This window comes from Pyxicephalus adspersus, chromosome 5 (genome assembly GCF_032062135.1).
Source record: "Pyxicephalus adspersus chromosome 5, UCB_Pads_2.0, whole genome shotgun sequence".
In the NCBI taxonomy this organism is placed as follows: Eukaryota; Metazoa; Chordata; class Amphibia; order Anura; family Pyxicephalidae; genus Pyxicephalus; species Pyxicephalus adspersus.
The window spans coordinates 134,582,160-134,602,027 of NC_092862.1; the positions used below are offsets into that span (position 1 = coordinate 134,582,160).

At 40.0% G+C, this 19,868-nt stretch overlaps 1 protein-coding gene across 2 annotated transcripts in view; it reads right to left on the bottom strand.

The window, feature by feature from the left end:
* Positions 1-19,868, bottom strand: part of FAM171A1 (family with sequence similarity 171 member A1) — a 69,562-nt gene that overhangs the window by 36,988 nt on the left and 12,706 nt on the right. Inside the window, exons 1-2 of one of the 2 annotated variants that reach the window (XM_072412807.1) lie at positions 3,273-3,384; positions 121-348 (exon numbers count right to left, since the gene is read on the bottom strand). In XM_072412807.1, coding sequence (XP_072268908.1) covers positions 121-348; positions 3,273-3,369 — 325 coding nt within the window. In that variant the 5' untranslated portion in view covers positions 3,370-3,384. Of the gene's footprint in view, positions 1-120; positions 349-3,272; positions 3,385-19,868 lie in introns of those variants that run through there. The other variant, XM_072412808.1, reaches the window with a different exon arrangement.

Genomic DNA, 19,868 nt, shown 5'->3' on the forward strand with positions numbered 1-19,868 from the left:
TGCTAAAAACCATACAAGACTGTGAAAATGTGAGAACGCAGCCTATCCGATTAGCACTCAATAACAGATGATACATCAGCAGCACTCAAATAATTTACCAGAATAAAGATGCCACCTTACCTGGAAATCGAAGAAGCCTCCAGGGTGCAGAGTTTGGCACGTAGGCATGTTTGGTGGCGGTTACAATCAGCTGACCTCCCAGCTTGTACTGAAGTTTGATGAGTGCAGTCCCATCAGGTCCAGTAGTCCCCGACGCAAGAGAAGCTTGATTGAAAAAGATCTCTATGAAGGCATTCCCGAGGGGCTGGTGGGTGCTCACATCGCTGACCTGGACTTTCAATGTCACCTCTGTGGAGACAAAGACAAAAAGGCATCAGTGTTAAAGACTCAGAATAATACTACATTATGGAGATATCACATTAATGCAAACATTAAGAAATCTGAGCTAACTATGAAGATTTAAGAAAACAGTGAGCTACCAGCTGTTGCAGAAGACCCAGCATACACGGCTAACCCTACCATTGGTCCCAACACACCCTCTTTACAATTCCTCACATCCCACGTCACCCGTTCCATAAGCCAATACTTTAGGTTTATCTTTAGCACATTTAGGATTGCTCTGTAGGGTGGTGCAAAGATCAATGATAATTAGCAAAGTTCATATCATGGATTCCAATTTTAATTTATTACACTCACATTAGTGAAGGATTGTCATTGCAAAAAACCATAACCACCCCTCTCTCAACCTAGGAACCCCTTGTACAAGCTTCTGTTCACAAAGATTTTATTGCCACACATAGTTTTGCATTCAGAATATTAGAGTTTCACAAGAAGGTGTAAGCAAGGAGAATATCAGGTTAGATGAACCATTGGAAGGGAATGGTTAAAAGGGTGCAGGGTAAACCAGAGCGTGTTCTATAGTAGTATGAGTGCTAAACAAAATACTAACAGAAGGAAAACAAAAGCCAATAGACGTAGCTGAATATGTTCTCACTTTCAAAATAGGAATATTGTAACTGGTAGAACATTGAATCTGTACCATCCAATGAAAAATGTTATAAGCCATTGAAATGCATGCTGCAAAGTCTAAATCAACAAGTAACAATATCATACACCATATTCTCCATTTGTAGAGGGTATTAGTTAAAAGATTAGATGAAACTGTGACTAATTCAACCCCTATTATACTATTAATCCACAACTTGGCTACTGAGCCAACCATGCTTAATACAGGTCAATTTTGGGCTATGGCAAGAGTGGCGCGTCACACACAAATACCCAACATTCACTTAGAAATCCTTTATGGCCAACGGAAAACTCAGGAAGAGAGTTAAACCAAGCAGGACAGCAATAATCAGAGGTGGAGATGCTTGCATTAGTTTCAGACCTGTGTAGAATCCACATGGTTGACCAAACCTTGGAACATAGTCACTCTTTTGGTAGATTATCCAGAACAATGCTCTTTTTTCCCCGAGAATTAAGGCCAGCATGAATGACGTTTGGTTTGTACTTGGCTATGTATGCTCAGCTGAAATGATTGTTCGTATTTATGAAAAGATCTTTCAACTTTTTTTTAATCACGTCCAAGGCTTTTCCAATAGGCAGGGAGATGCTAGTTATATTTTAAGGCTGGACCTTGCTATTGTTTCTGGCGTCACTCAAATCAATGAAATTACAGCGGGTCAGATGAAGATAAAGGTGGAAAAATCACTGATCTGATAATGGCTGCTTCAAAGCACGCTAGGTTATCCCTACAAACCAACGCATTCCCAGGCATCATTCTTGGTAGTCCTAAAAACTCTCCGAGGTTTGCACCAAGAGCTGGGATTTATCAGCTGAAGATAAAACACTTCACACGAAAGCTTCTCCCAAAACAAAGATGAAAGAAGAAAACAGCACTTGCAGCCCGCAGCTGTTTGACACTTCACCAGGAAGAGACTTTTCACCCACAACAATATTTCGGCTTTTACAGCATTTGCTGACAAACCCTTTAACGACTAATTACAACTAATTAAATGCTTCCTGTAAACATTACAGGTCAATGTAAGTGACAGCATTACTAGGGCACAGCTAGGGGTCTGTAGGACAATGGCAGTGAAGAAAGATGATGGTAATTCAAAGGCTAAAACCTGGAAGCTGCTCTAACTCCTCCTTAATTTCATATTACTTTACCAGTCTTAGGTTTCTGCTTTTTGGTTATATACAGTGGTTGCCCTTTTCTACTATTATTGTTAATATTAATAAACAGTATTTATATAGCGCCAACATATTACGCAGTGCTGTACAATGAATAGGAGATGTAAAGGACAGACAGACAGACACAGGAGCAGGAGAGGACCCTGCCCTGAAGAGCTTACTTTTAAAATCCGACTCATTAATAAACATTGATTTTACCTAGTGCATTTTTATTTCAACAGTGATTTAAGTAGAGAGGCAACGATTGTATCAACGTCACTTCTGTGAAAATTGAGAACCCCAAATCCAACGAGAAAATGTGAACAGTGCTGGGACAAGGTATATATAAATATATATATATATATATTATATAAACTCTGCATATATGTGAATCCTGTATTTGATATAGGGTTACTTTTTATGATTAAAGCAAAATAATGCACCAGGAAACCCATAAACAATATTGCAGTGGGCCCCCATTGCCTTATCAGCCACCAATGCACCATAGTTTTTATCTAACAGCAAGACCTTCAAGAACCCTGCACTCCACAAACATTGGAAACATTGGAAAACTTGACAGTTAATATTATGACACAGTATTTATATAGCGCCGACATATTATGCAGCACTGTACAAAGTCCATAGTCATGTCACTAGCTGTCCCTCAATGGAGCTCACAATATAATATCCCTACCATAGTCATATGTCATTACCACAGTCTAGGGTCAATTTTAGGGGAAGCCAATTATCCTAACTGCATGTTTTTGGGATGTGGGAGGAAACCCACACAAACACAGCGAGAACCTACAAACTCCATGCAGATAGCATCCTGGCTGAGATTTGAACCTGGGACCTAACACTGCAAAGGCCAGAGTGCTAACCACTGAGCCACCGTGCTGCCCCCACAAGTGAAGATTGAAACCTACACAATCTATATGGTAACATATGCCAATTAGGAATGTAGTAATCAATTTAACAACAAAGGAAAACACACCAGTTATTCTGACTCCTGGAAGTGACTGCAGGATTGTTAAAAGGAGAACACTAAAAACATTAAAAGAACATTTGAGCACTGACCAAATTAATTCTGCACTCACCAGATAGCAGACAGCAGCAGGGTCCTTTCCTGTAAAAGTCCCACCAAGCTATGTAGGGAAGGCATAGGAATGCGACCGGGGTACGACCATAATGCATGGCTCTCAGCAACTGCTGGAGGAGGGGACCACAGATGGTGCTGTGAATTTGCATGGATGTTGAGTGATGCACAGCAGAGATAGGAAGCCTGGGTAAAACATTGGCGCTGTTTTATCTGAACAAAGATAAACTGTTCTAAACTGTGAGTGCCACTTCCAGCAATTATTACATGTAATGGCTTAATAAAAGAAAAATCCTGAGAAGCATTTTTAGACCCAGAGCTAATGTTATCCAGGCAATTCTGCTATAGTGCTAAGATAGTACAGCCAATTCTCAGCCCTAATCTGATGGTTGGCACAATATTCTGTTGAAGACTGGGTCATTCTGGGCTCCCAAAAGGAAAAAAAAACACAAATGCTTTCACTGTATATCTAGCTTTGTGCCCATGTCAATTCTACCAACTAAAAGAAGGAAAGGTGGAAGGTGGTGCCGTGGGGTAAGTAGCACAGGAGCCCTCATAGTGGGTCCCGGTGATATGATCTTACGAGACAGAGACAAAGATGTGTTTCCTTCCATCATATGTCAGTACAGGACAGGCTACACAGCCTTATCACACAGTACAGCCAGGTGGTTGACCCTTTATTTTCTGCCATAGGTAAGGAATACATTGGTGTCCCCTCTCCACCACTGACTGGACAACTAAGGAGCAGCATTAGGCAGATGAAGTCATCTTTTTGCTAATTTTCTCACATTAGCAAATTTTACATGCAGAACACGATTGGATCCTTCCACTTTCTTTGCAAGTGTGAACGTCAATGCGTAGGTGATTGCAAGAACTAATTGAGTATAAAACATAATTTTGCAGATACATGATATATAGGTTCAGTCAACAAAATAGCCACCAATACCACAAAAAGGTGGCACGTACACTTTCAATTAAACAGAAGAAGCGAATAATTATGTTTCAACTGGGATGGAATCACCCCACACAAGACATAGAAGTTTCTGTACAGACCATATCATAATAAACTACACATGTGCAGTAATTATCGTTGGAAACGAACGACTATTGGCGCTCGTCTGATAATCGTTAACAAAAAAAGTGTACATTGATACATCGCTGGAAATGAAAGACCATCCCAGTGGATCTGATTGGGCAACGATTGTTTGCAATCGCAATCACTTCCTGCATCGTTCAAACGATTGTATCTAGCAAGTGTACATTATTGGTGAATTATATTTGAACAATCGTCTCATTACAGCATGTACAGAATTGTGCACAATACCATCGTTCAAAATATTCGTGCATAATCGTTTGTTTTCTAATGTCAATTATTGCTAGTGTGTACCTAGCTTTAGATTGTAAGGTCTTTTGGGCAGGGTCCTCTCCTCCTCCTGTGTCACTGTTTGTATCTGTCATTTGCAACCCCTATTTAATGTACAGCACTGCGTAATATGTTGGTGCCATATAAATACGATTTAATAATATTAATAATGTCTCTTACGTTGGTGGCCATTGGGAAGAATGTAACCCCTAGGCTATGTACACACATTAGATTTTTGTCATTGGAAAGGATCTTTTATGGTTGTTTCCAACTCCAAAAAAAGATGAATGAATAAGTGCCGTACATACAGCACCAATATTCTTTATGGAGAAGGGAGGGGGAAGAACGAGCGAGCGGCACCCCACTGCATTCTTCTCTCTTCACTTCCATCGCTCGTAAATCCACCACAACGGATCCATGAACGACGTTGGATGGTCGCTGTACACACCAATGTCAGATTCTCGTCCAAGATTATCCTTGAAGCGAGAATCATCTGATGTGCGTACATAGCCTTACAGATAACCAAAAAGATCATTAGTGTCAGTGGCAATTGACCTGGGAGGTCCAAATTGGTCATTGCTCAAGGAACCCCTAGCAACCTCTGGGGGAATCCCTGTGTTCCACGGAACCTTGGCGGAGAAAAGCAGTTTCAGAGCAAAGTTGGTAATAAGCCACAAATAAGACTGTAAGCTTTTATAGTTTTGAAAAGTAATAGCAGGCGAGGAGGAATCCTACAATGGCAACATGCTTTCTGCTGACAGTTGTCTAATAGGCGATTTCCCTTTGCTTTGGGGGACTCTCCTGATGAGACAAAAACCAAAAAAATGAAATCCAAACAATTAACTGCTCTATCCGAAACTAGAAAAAAAGGTTTGGCTTTACAATGAAAACGCTTCACTTTTCAACAATTATAAACCAAAAAAGAAATGATAAACACCCAGCAATTAGAACACAAGGGAAGGAGGGCAGCGAGGGACAGAGACCACGCCAAACACACAGCAAACAGATGTCTTCAATTTAAATGCAGATGTGCCGGAAGAGCAGATTTTTGCCCGATAATTGGCCGATGCCGATTATAAAAATCTGCCGTGTGTACGTAGCTTAAGACTTACAGCTTGCTGGAAGGGTACATAATGAACATCTTCAAGTGGAACTTAAGCCCACTTTAAAAATTTGGGATCAGACAAGGCTTTATTGCAGAAAAGGACAGGCAATATCCCTTCCGCAATAAGTATTGCTACCTGCTTGACCACTCTCCCAGCTGTTAAAATTCACTGTGCTGCATATTTGTTGGGGATACCTGGCAATCCCGGCTTTTTCGGCAGGTGCCGGAACTAAATGAACCCCTGCACACTTGCACAGGTGTTATGTTCCCCTGGCCCAGCCAATCAAGGTGGCCAAAAATCTGAATGGGGAGGAAAAGAATACAGAAGATGGCAGCGCTTGAGACGAAATGGGGACAGGTGAGTGTCCCTTGGGTTCAGTTGTACTTTCAAGGATTTTTTTCTTACAAGAGGGAAACCAAACAGAGTGATAGCAGAAAAAAAGGCCTTAATAGTTATGTAAATCTCAATAACCAACAATAAAATCTCTCTCAATTGGTCCTCCTTGAATTGTTAACACAGTAGTAAGCCTTCTGTGATATCTGAATGCTATTGGTCACATTGTTCTAAGTTACTACTGAGTAATACCAAAAAAAAGCGGTATTATTCTTTTCCTATTGTCCTACTACTACTCAGGTGAATGAATGTTAGTCTTAGTGATAGAATACCAAGGTGTAAAAGGAAAAAAAAACCTGGAAATAATAAATAACGTAGCTTCAAAATGTAAGGAGTGGTCAGCTGCAGTTCAACACTTTTATGTTAAGCTAGGTAAACACCTGCAATAATTATTGTTAGAAAACGAACCACTAACGATTATGCATAATTATTTTGAACAATCGTATTGTGCACAATTCTGTACATGTTGTAACCAATACAATCATTCAAATATAATCCACCAATAGTGTACACACGCTAGATACGATCGTTTGAACGATGCAGGAAGTGACATGTAGGAGAAAGCGTACTGCAGAAACATCCACGATCACTGAATGACGGTACACACAATAGATCGTGAACGATCGTCGCTCAATCAGATCCACTGGGATGGTCCTTCGTTTCCAGCGACAATCCTTGCTCGTCGGAGTGATTGGTCAGTCGTTGTGCACTTCTTTTATTAACGATTATCAGACGATTGGTCGTTAGTCTCCAACAATAATTATTGCAAGTGTGTATGCAGCTTTACAGTACATTTAGATACATTTTAATCTGATCTCTTTTATGTATATGTTTCACCAAAAAATAAGACTAGTATTTCTTTAGGTAGCAAGGGGAACTCTATACAAAATGCTTGGATGCTAGGTGCAGGAATCAGATTGTTTTCACAACAGTATTACCTATTAATATCTCTGGAAAGTTTGCTGTATTCCGAGTTCTCCTAATAGTGAAAAAGCAATGCATTCAATGGAGGAAGTTTAAACACTTTGAAACATTTGACTTGTGTATACTTTTAAAGCAAGTGGCTTATTGTTAGGTTAAGAAAATAATCTCTTCTGATGAATGCTGCCGTCACATCCTGTTTGTATGTAGCTCCCGGACATCAAACTCCAATCTTCCCACACCCTATGCATGCTTCTATTTCAGTCTTTGGGTCATGACCTCTCTAATAAAAGCACACATGATTGGGCTGAGAATTGGAGTGTTCCCATGATGCAAAAGGGATACTCCGGTTTTCCTTACATTGCCATACCCCAAGATGGAAATATTAAAGATGGAGAGATGCAATTTTTGAGGGTTTGAAGTTCTGTAATGTTAGAAGGCCTTCCATGAAAGGGAAAAGAAGTACGTGTATCATTGGGTTTTTGTTTATTTCAGAATGGCTCATTTTATTTTACATGTCAATGGGGAAGCATGGGCAGTTTGAAATTGAAAGGTTGATTCATCGTAAAAAGAAGTCAACTTAAGTTCAGGAGGTAGTCATCTGAAGATCAAATGCACTGGTCAGTGAACTGTGAATGATCCCAGTCTTAAATATCAAATTCAAGCCAATCTTCAAATATAAAATGAGTTACAGGATTATCGAGGGAATAATACAAACCATAAAATATACACATGCTACTAAAGTGTAAAAACTAAGTCAACGGACTACAAAAAAAAGATTAATATACTGTACAGATTTCCAGGGGACGTCTGGTGACAAAAACTGGCAAATGACTAGCAAAATACTATTGGCAATACAACGCTGAACAACACATGCGCTGCAGCAGCCGGGAATTACGTCATCCTGGCCTGGCTAATCAAAATGGAAACAAGGAATCAAAAAAGGAAGAAGGGGAGCAGCTATGTAGTATTGTATGTACTTGTGACCTGGAGTATCCCCAATGCCCTGCGGTGGACCAGGTATTTAAAATGGAAGGATTCCAGCATTACCTATAGCCCTTCAAGAAAGCAAAACCAAGATTTACAGCTTGCTAAAAAGGTAGATAATGAACATCAAGTGGAACTAAAGCCTACTTTAAAATTTTGGGATTGGGCAAGGCTTTATTGCACAAAGGTACAGGCAAAATCCCTTCCACAAAAAGTATTGCTACCTGCTTGACCACTCTCCCAGCTGTTAAAATTCACTGTGCTGCATATTTGCTGGGGATACCTGGCAATCCCGGCTTTTTCGGCAGGTGCCAGAACTAAATGAACCCCTGCCCTTGCACAGGTGTTATGTTCCCCTGGCCCAGCCAATCAAGGTGGCCAAAAATCTGAACGGGGAAGAAAAGAATAAAGAAGGTGGAAGCGCTTGAGACGAAATGGGGACAGGTGAGTGTCCCCTGGGTTCAGTTGTACTTTCAAGGATATTTTTCTTACAATAGGGAAACCAAACAGTGATACCAGAAAAAAAGGCCTTAATAGTTATGTAAATCCCAACAATACCATCTCTCTCAATTGGTCCCTCTTGAATTGTTAACACAGTAGTAAAGCCTTCTGTGATATCGGTTAATGAAATTAAGAAATACCAGTTGATGAAGTCAGAAATCTTGTGAGCTGCTCTCTGGTTGTTCTGAATGCTATTGGTTACATTGTTCTAAGTTACTACTGAACAATACCAAACAATAGCGGTATTATTCTTTTCCTATTGTCTCACTACAGACGGGTGAATGAATGTTGTCTTAGTGATAGAATAACAAGGTGTAAAAGGAAAAAATAAATTCCTGGAAAAAATAAATAACGTAGCTTCAAAATGTAAGGAGTGGTCAGCTGCAGTTCAACACTTTTATGTTAAGCTAGGTAAACACCTGCAATATTATTGTTAGAAAACGAACCACTAACGATTATGCATAATTATTTTGAACGATCGTATTGTGCACAGTTCTGTACATGTTGTAACCAATACAATCATTCAAATATAATCCACCAATAGTGCACACACGCTAGATACGATCGTTTGAACGATGCAGGAAGTGACATGTAAAGGAGAAAGCGTACTGCAGAAACATCCACGATCACTGAACGACCATACACACAATAGATCGTGAACGATCGTCGCTCAATCAGATCCGCTGGGATGGTCGTTGGTTTCCAGCGACAATCCTTGTTCGTCAGAGTGATTGATCAGTCGTCGTGCACTTCTTTTGTTAACGATTATCGGACGATTGGTCGTTAGTCTCCAACAATAATTATTGCGAAGGTGCACAGGAGCAGCAGACCGCAGCAGAGGCAACACATTTGGACGCATTGCCCTTGTGTTTGAAGTGAGGGTGCAGTTCTTGGAAAACCAACTGCATGGACAAAAGCAACATATTGCTTTTTGGAAAAAAACGTGTGCACGAAACTGTCTCCAACTGCTACCATTCAGTTTATTAGGAGTGGTTGGGAGCGGTCAACCGAAAGTCTGACATGGCCCTCATAGTGTGCATTCTTTCAGGGTCTGCACAAAAATGTGAAGGATCTGTCCAGCAAAAGTGACTTGCAATCTAGAACAGTACTGGGAGTGCTAGAGAACATTTATAACACTATATTCTCCAAAGACATTTTTTTCAGTTGGGTGGAGAGAAGATGTAACTAAGTGGTCAAAAAGTGGACAGAAGGACAATTGGTGCCCCCAGTTGTTTGTGCCATAGGTATCCAGTAACACCTAAAATCGTGCCAGCTTTCTACTTCACCTCTTATACTTTATTCCAATATTCTAATGTCCACCCTTTTACTATGTCCAATTTTTCCATCATCTTTGTATTTTCCCCCCAACTGTCCAGTGTCAGTGTATTGTGACAATTTCAGCAACCACACAAAAACAGTTTGCGGACAAATGCCAGGTGGTGCACCCGGCTAACAAGTCCTGGGGAGAACACTGCAAAAACGTTTATTTATTTTTTAAACTGACCCTGTGATATGAGCAACATAACTAATGCAGCTTCTCTTTCTTTAATTAGGTGGATTTGCCTAGCCTGAGATAATGCCATGATTCTATTGCAGACAGAATCCACTGACCTGCTCCTCTGCTGATCAGACTTCAACATTGTAACTAGTATATCACAAGGTTAAAGGGCTGACCTGTATCATGTAAATGAACATTTCCTGTGTGATCTCCAATACAGCATCTCCTTCTTGGAAGTTAATGTTGATCTTGGATTATGCCTGGTGGTGCCAGAAAGAAGAGAAGATATGAGCATTGCCGGGGGAAGTAGCACCTATCCCATATATATATATATATATATATATATATATATATATACACACACACACACACATACTATATTCACTTTAAGCATACAGTAAATTAGCCAGTGTAATTATCACTAGCAGCGCCACCAATCATAGCACAGCTACCAATCATCGTTTGGTGCAAGGGTTAAAAAGATCTGCATATAAGCTCTCTTGCATATAATCATTTATGCAAATGTCATCATTTTCCATACTCCTGCTGCTGAAGCTCGCTCCTCCCTATCAGACTGCGATCAAGCAATGGAAGGGGGATATATAAGCAGTATTTGACCCATCAGTCTATAACTGCAATAGGGACTCCAGGAATTTCCTGACCTACAAATTACAATGCACAGCGGATGAGGAATCCATGTACTGAGCACAGATGTTTGCTTTCACATCTTTACTTTCACCATAGCAGAACTTCAATACATTCTAAATTCTTTGCAAGAAAACAATTTATTTTTTTTTCCGGTTAGGATGACGATATATTTTTATTGGTATCTGGGTTTAGTCCTAAGGCACACTGTCACCTATGATCCAAATGCACAAGTGCATGTTGGTGTATTAATTATGGTGAATGTGCTCCTGCTTATAGATTACACACTGCTTTAACCGATTCTCATATCTTTATTTCTAGATTAAAGGTTTACACAGGACGCCTTCCTACATCTTCAAGTCTGAATAAATCGGTGGAGGAGCAAAAATAGGAGCTGCTGGGAAAGGGTTCATTAGAACTTACCGAACTCAACCTAAAATCTAAAAACATTCACCCAATAACTTATCACGTAACATGTAAACCTCCAAACTTAACCCATAAAGTGAGTTTTTACCTCCTAAACCCTATATATACCCATCACCTGAAATCCAATCTGTAATCCTCAGAATCCCGTCAGACATCATTAGGTTAAGAGAGCTCAAAAATTTGTAATGGGCTACCAAGGCACAGCAACTGACCACCTGACCTGCGGCATGTCCCTAATGTAGTGAACTGCACATGGAAGGTTCATTGGGCTTTAATCTGAATCCTAACACTAAGTTAATGCCGAAATTAACCTTAATTATACTTACCTTTCCCCTTTCTGACATTGGCGCCGCCATCTTATTCCTTTTCTTGATTTGGCTATATTGATTGGCCAGGCCGACATTCGCACGCTTGTTCACTCAAGTCCCAGAAGCCTCAGGAGAAGCTGGCATGTGTCAGGTATAAATATTATTAAGAGGCGGCACTCTGGCATGTAAGAATGCCTATTGTAGAACAGACACTGTCCCTTTCTGCAATAAAGCCCTGCCTGGTCCCAAAATGTTAATGGTGCAACATTAGTTATCCTTTAACCTCTACACCAGTGTTTCCCCAGTTTGGGTTCCTGCAGAAGTTGCTAGGGGTTCCTTGAGCAATTTGTGGTTCTTAGGTCAGTTTAACTAAAACAAATGATCTTTTTGTCTTCCTCCAAGATTGGCATTGGTCCCACTGACCACCACACTAATGTACTGAGTTGTGGATAAAGTAACAAGTGATATTTCACAAATATTCTCTGGTGGTGAATCAATAACTGACATCTAAAACACATGCACATTGATGATCCACCTGCAGAGAATGTTTACCGATTGCTTAATTCTCTGCTTTATTAAAAAAAAAAACCAAACAAATAAAAAAAAACCACAGACCTAATTAATGTCGTCAGCAAAAATTTGCATTTCTCATTCAAATAAAACAGTGGCAGGATTCTGGCACCATAAGTTACTTTGCACGAAGAAGGGACATGTGGCTGTACGCTACTTCAGGGTCACAAATGATGGGGACAATCTATACACTCCAGTAAAGTCATTTTACAAAAAATCACGTGCACCACAAAGAAAGGAAGGGCAAGAAACTCATCACTGTATGATTAGCGGGAAAGCCAAGTACAGAAGAGGCAATTCATTACCAGTGAATGGAACACATTCCTCAGCACTCAACCCTGCCAGACAGCCGAGGGGACCTAATTATGGACCAGGCAAGGAGAAAGCTTTTCATCCTGCAGCCCTGTCAAAACCAGAGCATGGCCTCCTCCAAAAATACTGCAAGTGTGAAATGAAGACAGTATTTCCCATAAGGAGATAATACTGAGATTATCAAGTCCTTGAGAAGCAGCAACTGTCAAAAGGAAAAAATGTGCACACAGTAGACAAGTTTAAAATTGAATTTCAACTGCTGAGTTTAGGATAAAATAGAAAGAGCAATTCAAGTTTATATTGTGATTTTTGGAGAGATTTTCACTCACTTCCTGTTTTGAGCAGAATACCCAGAGTTCTACCCAGAATTTTTATAAGCCAGTGGGAAGAAGCTGTAGGCGGGTGGCAGCCCCTGTATTGTGACCCATTTCTTCAGTAACCAGTCAAAAACAGTCGGGTGGTTACCGAAAAGTGCTGGGTGGTGCGCCCTGATAATAAAGGCCGAGGAGAACACTGATAACCATCATCCAGGAACTGAGAAATTTCCCAAGGTCCATTTCAATAACATGCAGACCTTTAGCTATGTACACACGTCCAATGGTTCTCGCCCGATAATCGGCTCAGGAGTGTGTACAGCGCCCGTCATCCATTGTCCGAACGACCGTCCTGGCGGTTCCACGGACGATGGACGACAAACGATCCTAATGCAAAAGAAGGGGGAAGAGCGAAGCGGGGTGCCGCACAGTCGTTCTCCCCCTCCCCTCTCCATTGAGCAGAACGGTTCTGTATGTACAGCACATGTTCATGCATCGTGCAGTGCTTAGTTGTTGGAAAGGATCGTGAAAGATCATCACGTGAAAGATTTAGAAAGATCATACTTGAACATGTGTATGCAGCTTTAGATTGTAATAATCACGTATGACAACGGTAGGGACATTAGATTGTGAGCCCCTTTGAGGGACAGCTAGTGACATGACTATGGACTTTGTAAAGCCCTGTGTAATATGTTGGCGCTATATAAATACTGTGTAATAATAATAATAATATTATTAGAAAGGTAAAAAAACAGGGCAATTGTCCCAAACCCTTCTCTCCCTATCCAAATTTTGAACTTATGCCTGAAGTTCCCTTTAAAGTAGATCTCAGAGCACAGATATTTTTTAATAAATGGGCCAACAAAACCATCTTTTGTTCTAATGCTATTTTATTATTTATATGTACAAATAAAGTTTTTTTTTTAAATACCACTTTACCGTCTTTAAAACTTTTCATTACGGATTGTTTTTGCCAATAATATATAGTTGCTTGAGAAAGTGGAAAATTCTTTCTTTGTCTTTGCCCCGATCGGTTGCAATGTTTTAAAAAAAACAAGTTTATTAGTATGGATTGTTATTCCATTCAAGTGAAATATGATTGATAATTTGTAATAAATGACTTTCAGAGTTTAATGCTGACAAGCATCTGCAGATCTCATACCTAGAATGGGCTACCGATGCAAGATATATGTGCCTGGAGTTCCACTTTACCTTTAGTGTAACAATGCTATATTGTATCACAATGATTTCATTGTAGGGTTTGTATTGTTGGCTGTGACTACACAGATGAATATTCATTTCTTTTTTATTGCTGTAACATCAGGATAACAATAATAAGAGTTACCAGGACAATAAGGAACATATACAGCAATAAAAATTCATTCTAATTGCTTGTGTGTGGGAAACCATTCAACATCCTTTCATGTCCTTCTGTCACTTAGTATGATAAATGCATTGTAACCAAGTTAAAGCGGCATATTTATGAATAAGCAAGAGCAACTTTCACTAATCACTGCCTATTATGCACCTGGAACATTACCCTGAATTAAATATCAAACTCACTGCTTAATAAATGTGCCGCAAAATGCTTAAAAATGTGTTTGTTGCAATGATCTGCTACATAGATTCCCCTTCACTTTCTGTCCCATTTCCTTAACATAAAATGAGACAATTTCATTTTAGAGAGTTGTTAGATAACCATTGTCCACATTGGAGGTTTTTCAAGGTTTTTCATGTTGTATTTCTAATTACTTTCTGCTAAGAACAGTCATCAGGACAAACAATACAGAGGGTGAATCTACTCACTGGGGACACGGAAGACGGAAATGTAAAGAGGACCTGAACTCATCCATGTTTTTATAATTAAATGTCCCTATGTATTCAATAGTTTCCTATGTGCTCCCATTCTGCACATAACACAACTTCGAAAGAGGTGACATTCCGCATTCATCCCACCATCAATAAACCCCTTTCCAAAGCCTTTCATTTATAAAAGCTTTGATAATGGAGATGCTGATGGGATCATTGCATATGTGCAGGAATATGGGCACACATTGTGCCATGAGTAACACCTGATAGGTGCAAGAGAACAGATATGGCACCCATTGTTGATTTAAGGGGTGGTCCCTGAATAATTCAGTCGACGCTCCGGTAAGGTAAGGCTAGTTTCGGTGAGCATAGGGAACATTAAAGGGGTGGGAATATTATCATAGTTTAGGCTTTCATAAAGCAAAGATGCACTGGAAGTGAACAAAATGGCAATCATAAAAATGATACATTTTCAATAAGGTTACGGTGTACACAAAAAAGGTACCTAGAGCTGCCTTTGATGCTTCTATGTGGCATAACAGGGCAATTAGATTAAAACCTAATTGGCTGCACTGGAAAATAAATTTAAAATGTCTTACAAAAACATTGATCCTAAGACCTGCAATGCATCCTGCATTGTTCAAAGGCTTGCAGAACAAACCTTTTTTATTGAAGGTAATACCCCCTTCTATTGTGTGAGAGAGGGCAAGTCACAGCTGTTTATACGGGATCTCAGGGGAAAGGAAAGAGCACTTTCTCACATGGAGGACCCGCCAGAGCTTTCTCTATGACAGGAAACCATCGCCTACTCTGGTCCATTGTTCCAGGATAATAACACTTCAGACACCTGCTCCTCCCGAGTGCAGTCACTCCATTTGTGAGCCCAGTGACATCTCATTACCAATGAATGCACTCAAACCTCCAGCTCTGCAGGCTTAAAGGTCAGTTCCAGCCATATAGCTAAAAAAAAACCACCAAAAATACCACTGAAACACACACAAGACAGATTTTACCTGTGCAGCCCTTGTAACGTAATGTACGTCAGTCACCCTTACCGAGATGCAAAGCTGGATAGGCAATAAGACAGCCGTGCCTGGGATTAGAACAAGGTCCATTTCCATAGCTGGACAGGAATTGGATAAGAAACTGAAATTCTACAAATTCTGTGCCACTGGAACTTCCAGTCATTGTTTCTGTAATACCACCCCTCCTTATTTCACATGATGCACTTCTTCTTAGCCATAAAGATGCAACACTGGTTTGGTACAAGGATATGGTGAAATACCAATTTAAAACATATTGAACCTTGTTTTGGTTTAACGTACATTGCCACAAATGCTTACATTTGACCAGCCTTGGCAAAAGCCTCAACAGGACCGATAGCATCTAAAGAATCTTAACACGAGGCAACTTAGGTCAAATGCAAGACCTGGTCTTCCACGTCGGACAAAGTAAATAGGAATATGCTAACCTGCATTTGACAAATGCATTAAATGCATGAAAACAATGGCCATCCAAAGAAAACCCTCATCTGCTGCCAACTTTATCTCTTGACATTCTATTATGATGCCAAGGTGAGAAGGGCAGGGTCTATTTTTGTCTATTTCCTTTTTCCATTGTAGACATCCACCATTGTTGATCAGGAGCAGGTAGGAAAGCAATAACTACAGTGTACAGAATGGGGAGGAGGCATCCCCATCAACAACTAGATCTAACTCTAAAATAAAATCCAAGAGCTCCAATGCCACCAGAAGAAGCCACCACCTATATGGATGACGAGAAGAGATGACCAGTAGCTACAGATTGATTATTTTAGGATGTATTCATTAGGACATTTTGAGTGTACCTAATAAATGCCATCCTTGTTCCCTTTATACTTTTTTATACCCTCTTAAAACTTAGGGGAAGGATCTGGAGTGGACAATATTGTCAATTACCATCTTCACCTCTGTGTGTGCTTGCCTGGATCGCCATTTTGTTCTGTACCCAATCCTCATACTTGACACGGCACATCTGCCTGGCTATAAAAAAATAACTCAGCTTGGAGCTAAATTTTTAAAAACTTTAGCTTTAAGCAAAGCAAAATTACTGCAATACAAATGCTGAAGGTACACAGTAAGCCAAGAGAAACTTAGCATCAACATGGAGGCCGGCCAAGTTTTTACCAGGCCAATTCCACTGGGATGGCAAAACCAACATAATGCACAAAATGTGGTTATCGATATCCGATCACACTTCCTCCAAGTGGCTGGCGTTATTTTTCGGATACGCAGTGTGGTATAACATTCTTCAGCAATGTCTGGACTGCATCATAGTAGTGTTAGGCGATTCCAGAGATTTAGCTGCCTAGTCATAGTTAATAGGAACCAGCAATGCGGGGTTACTGACAAAAATTGATGTGCGTCATACACGTAGGCCAAATACTATATTATTTATAGCAAAATGAATCACAATGTTAGGTAATCATAGAGGCGGAAGCATCATCATTTAAAAAAAAAATCACATTCTTTTACTTCCTTGAGTTACAAGATCAGCTTAAAATGTATCTAAATCCTAAAATATATATATATATATATATATATAAGCAATATATAGCAATGATCAGAATGGCAACCGAGAGTTTTACTCAATATAAAATCATCTACCCATAACAGCTTCCTAATTTATATATATATCCTCATATTATAAAAACTATCCTTTTAAACCATCATTTGCATTAAAAAAAAAAGTTCTCGTTGAAATAAAGCTCAAAGATTTGAATAGAGGTAATAGCAAGGAGAAGTGCTTTAGGGAAGCCAACATAAACTCTCACAAAAGAGCTATTGTATTCTTTAACACATTATACAAAGCAGACGCTTTCCTTCTCCCATAATTTGCTTAAACAAAAGATGAAGGCAGCCTTTGGAAATATAATATTACCTTCCATGCCTTTTTTTCTAAAAGGTTACTGCCATAGTTTTAGATCTGCCTAGGAAAAATAATAGGAGATTACTATTAATGTCAACATATACAGAAGTTATACAGAGTTATTAGAAAAACGTATATGGTAAAGCGGCTGTAAGGAAATTTTTGTCAATGAGAAACCCATGAAATACCTTAACAAGGAACTGTTGCCTTTAATAATTACTCTACCTACAATCTCATAGTACATTGGTGGGATCAGCACATTGGGATAAAAGAATAAGGAAGGTGGTGTAGTTGGCATATTTAACACCATGGGTAATATTAAACAATCAAATTATTTTAAAAAGGGCCCTAGAAGCGAAACAGAGGCAATACAAATTGTAGTGTTTCTGCACAAAGAGTCAACGGAGAAGGACTCTCTTACACTGATAGACACCAGCGCTCCTGGCTGCCCCGCACCGGTGGCCACTGGGAAGGAGGGGCTCCCCCGACCAGTGACCAATGGGAAGAAGGGGCTGCCCCAACAAGTGACCAATGGGAAGGAGGGGCTGCCCCAACCAGGGACCAATGGGAAGGAGGGGCTGCCCCGACCAGGGACCAATGGGAAGGAGGGGCTGCCCCGCACCGGTGGACACTGGGAAGGAGGAGCTGCCCTGCACAAAAGGTAATGGGAAGAAAGGCCCTTTACATTTGCCAATAAAAAGGAAGCACTTGACCTTGGTGCTGAGGGAGAACATTGCTTCTTACAGATATTCACAGAACCCTGGTAGATAGACCTGCATAATATTAACAGTAAAGCACAACCATTATGTAGCACTTAATTAGAAAATATATGAAAATATATCTGCCCATATATACCCATGCAATTACAAACTGTGCATAGAAGCAAGGTTTATTAAACACTACCATTCTTTTTTATGAATAAGTACAAAAAGCAGATAATTTTTTTCCAATTTTACAAATAATAATCTAATTCCAATCAAACAACACCTGTCACATTAAGTAGCCTAATTCAACAAGAGGCCCCGTACACTAACAACCTGGTCATTAAACTGGAAGACTTCATTGTTGTCAGTAGGGAGGTTGAAGTCAAAATCCATTTCCATGATTCCTACAAAGGAAAGAGCCGAAAGGCACGCTGTAATGGGCTGACTTCATTTCCCGACTAGGAGGATTCAGATCGAGCGTGGTGACTGAATTATGTCACTGGGGATTTATCAGCGCCTGCTCACTCATTCCCCGGAGCTGCGGAATCCTAAGAGTTACCTACACATCAATGAGCAGGTCAATAGGCTCCTACCCCTCAAATAGACAAGCATCACATGCAACCGCTCCATTTCTGCAGAATACATTTCTCTATATGAATGTATCACACCTCCCAACTATGTCAGAGGGTGCGACAACTATACACTCCAAAAATTGCAAAAGAAATATATTCCTCCGCCCTGGCCATTCTGCAGCCACTTTATATAAACAAATTATTATGATGTGTGCATTTGCAAAAAACTACAATTGTCAAAAACAGCAATGCAGAACCCAAAAAAGACCATGTTATGCAGTGCAAATATCATGCATGAAGTTTGTGTGTAGCCAAAACCTTATTTAGGTAGGGAAAGTTTAAAAAACCTGCCAACTTTTTGTTCCCATAGGGTAGATTAATTTTGTTTGATGACCACCGTCACCAAAGCAAAAAGTGATGGAAAATCCAAATACGTGAGAGGAAAACTTCCAATGGGGACACCTGTCCTGGTGACAGAAAAGGAACTGGCAGGAAATATTGCTCACTTTGGCAAGAATCTCTTTCACAGTAGTATCTAAGTAGTAAAAAAAAAATCACATGGGGGCATACACAAAAAAAATTCTGGGAGTTAAAAGGGTTATTTTATCCAAAACACTTTAAATGTATTTTTAAAGAACGTTATTTTTGTATTTGCCTCCTGTACCTCCATGCACAACAAGACACAATCACGCTCTGCAGTCACTGCACATTGCTTCCAATCAAATATAAAGCTCTCTCATTGCAAAAGACAGCACAGAGATGTCCTCAGCAAATGTTTTGCTGTTACTTCATATTATATCACCATCTACGGCAGGAGCAACAACAAGCGGTGTTCCATTGAATGGGCTATATGCTGGCTGGAAAAAGTGGAGGGACCTCAAGAGATTTAGTGGAACCTAATTCAAAATTTGAGGACTAGTTTACTACTAGTGTCCCTACAGCCTCATAACTACAGTGTAAGATCTGCTAGTCTCAGTAGATTTGGAGAGGGATTTGGTGTCATTCAATGTTTTCTTTGCTGGAGAATCTGACATAAGGAAGCAAATCCCTGCCTCCACCAAGATGGGTGTCTCTATACAGAGTAAGGGAAGGTTAGGATCTGAGGAGTTCCCTGCTCAGTCACTTGCAACAATGGTTCCTAAAGAACCAGCACCTTAATATATGATAGCTTGCAGCAGTGAGTACCCCAGTACTCCCCTATTTACTCTTTTATGGAGTTGCCATTGGGGGAAGCTCCATGTAGCATCTCCTGAGAAGCAGC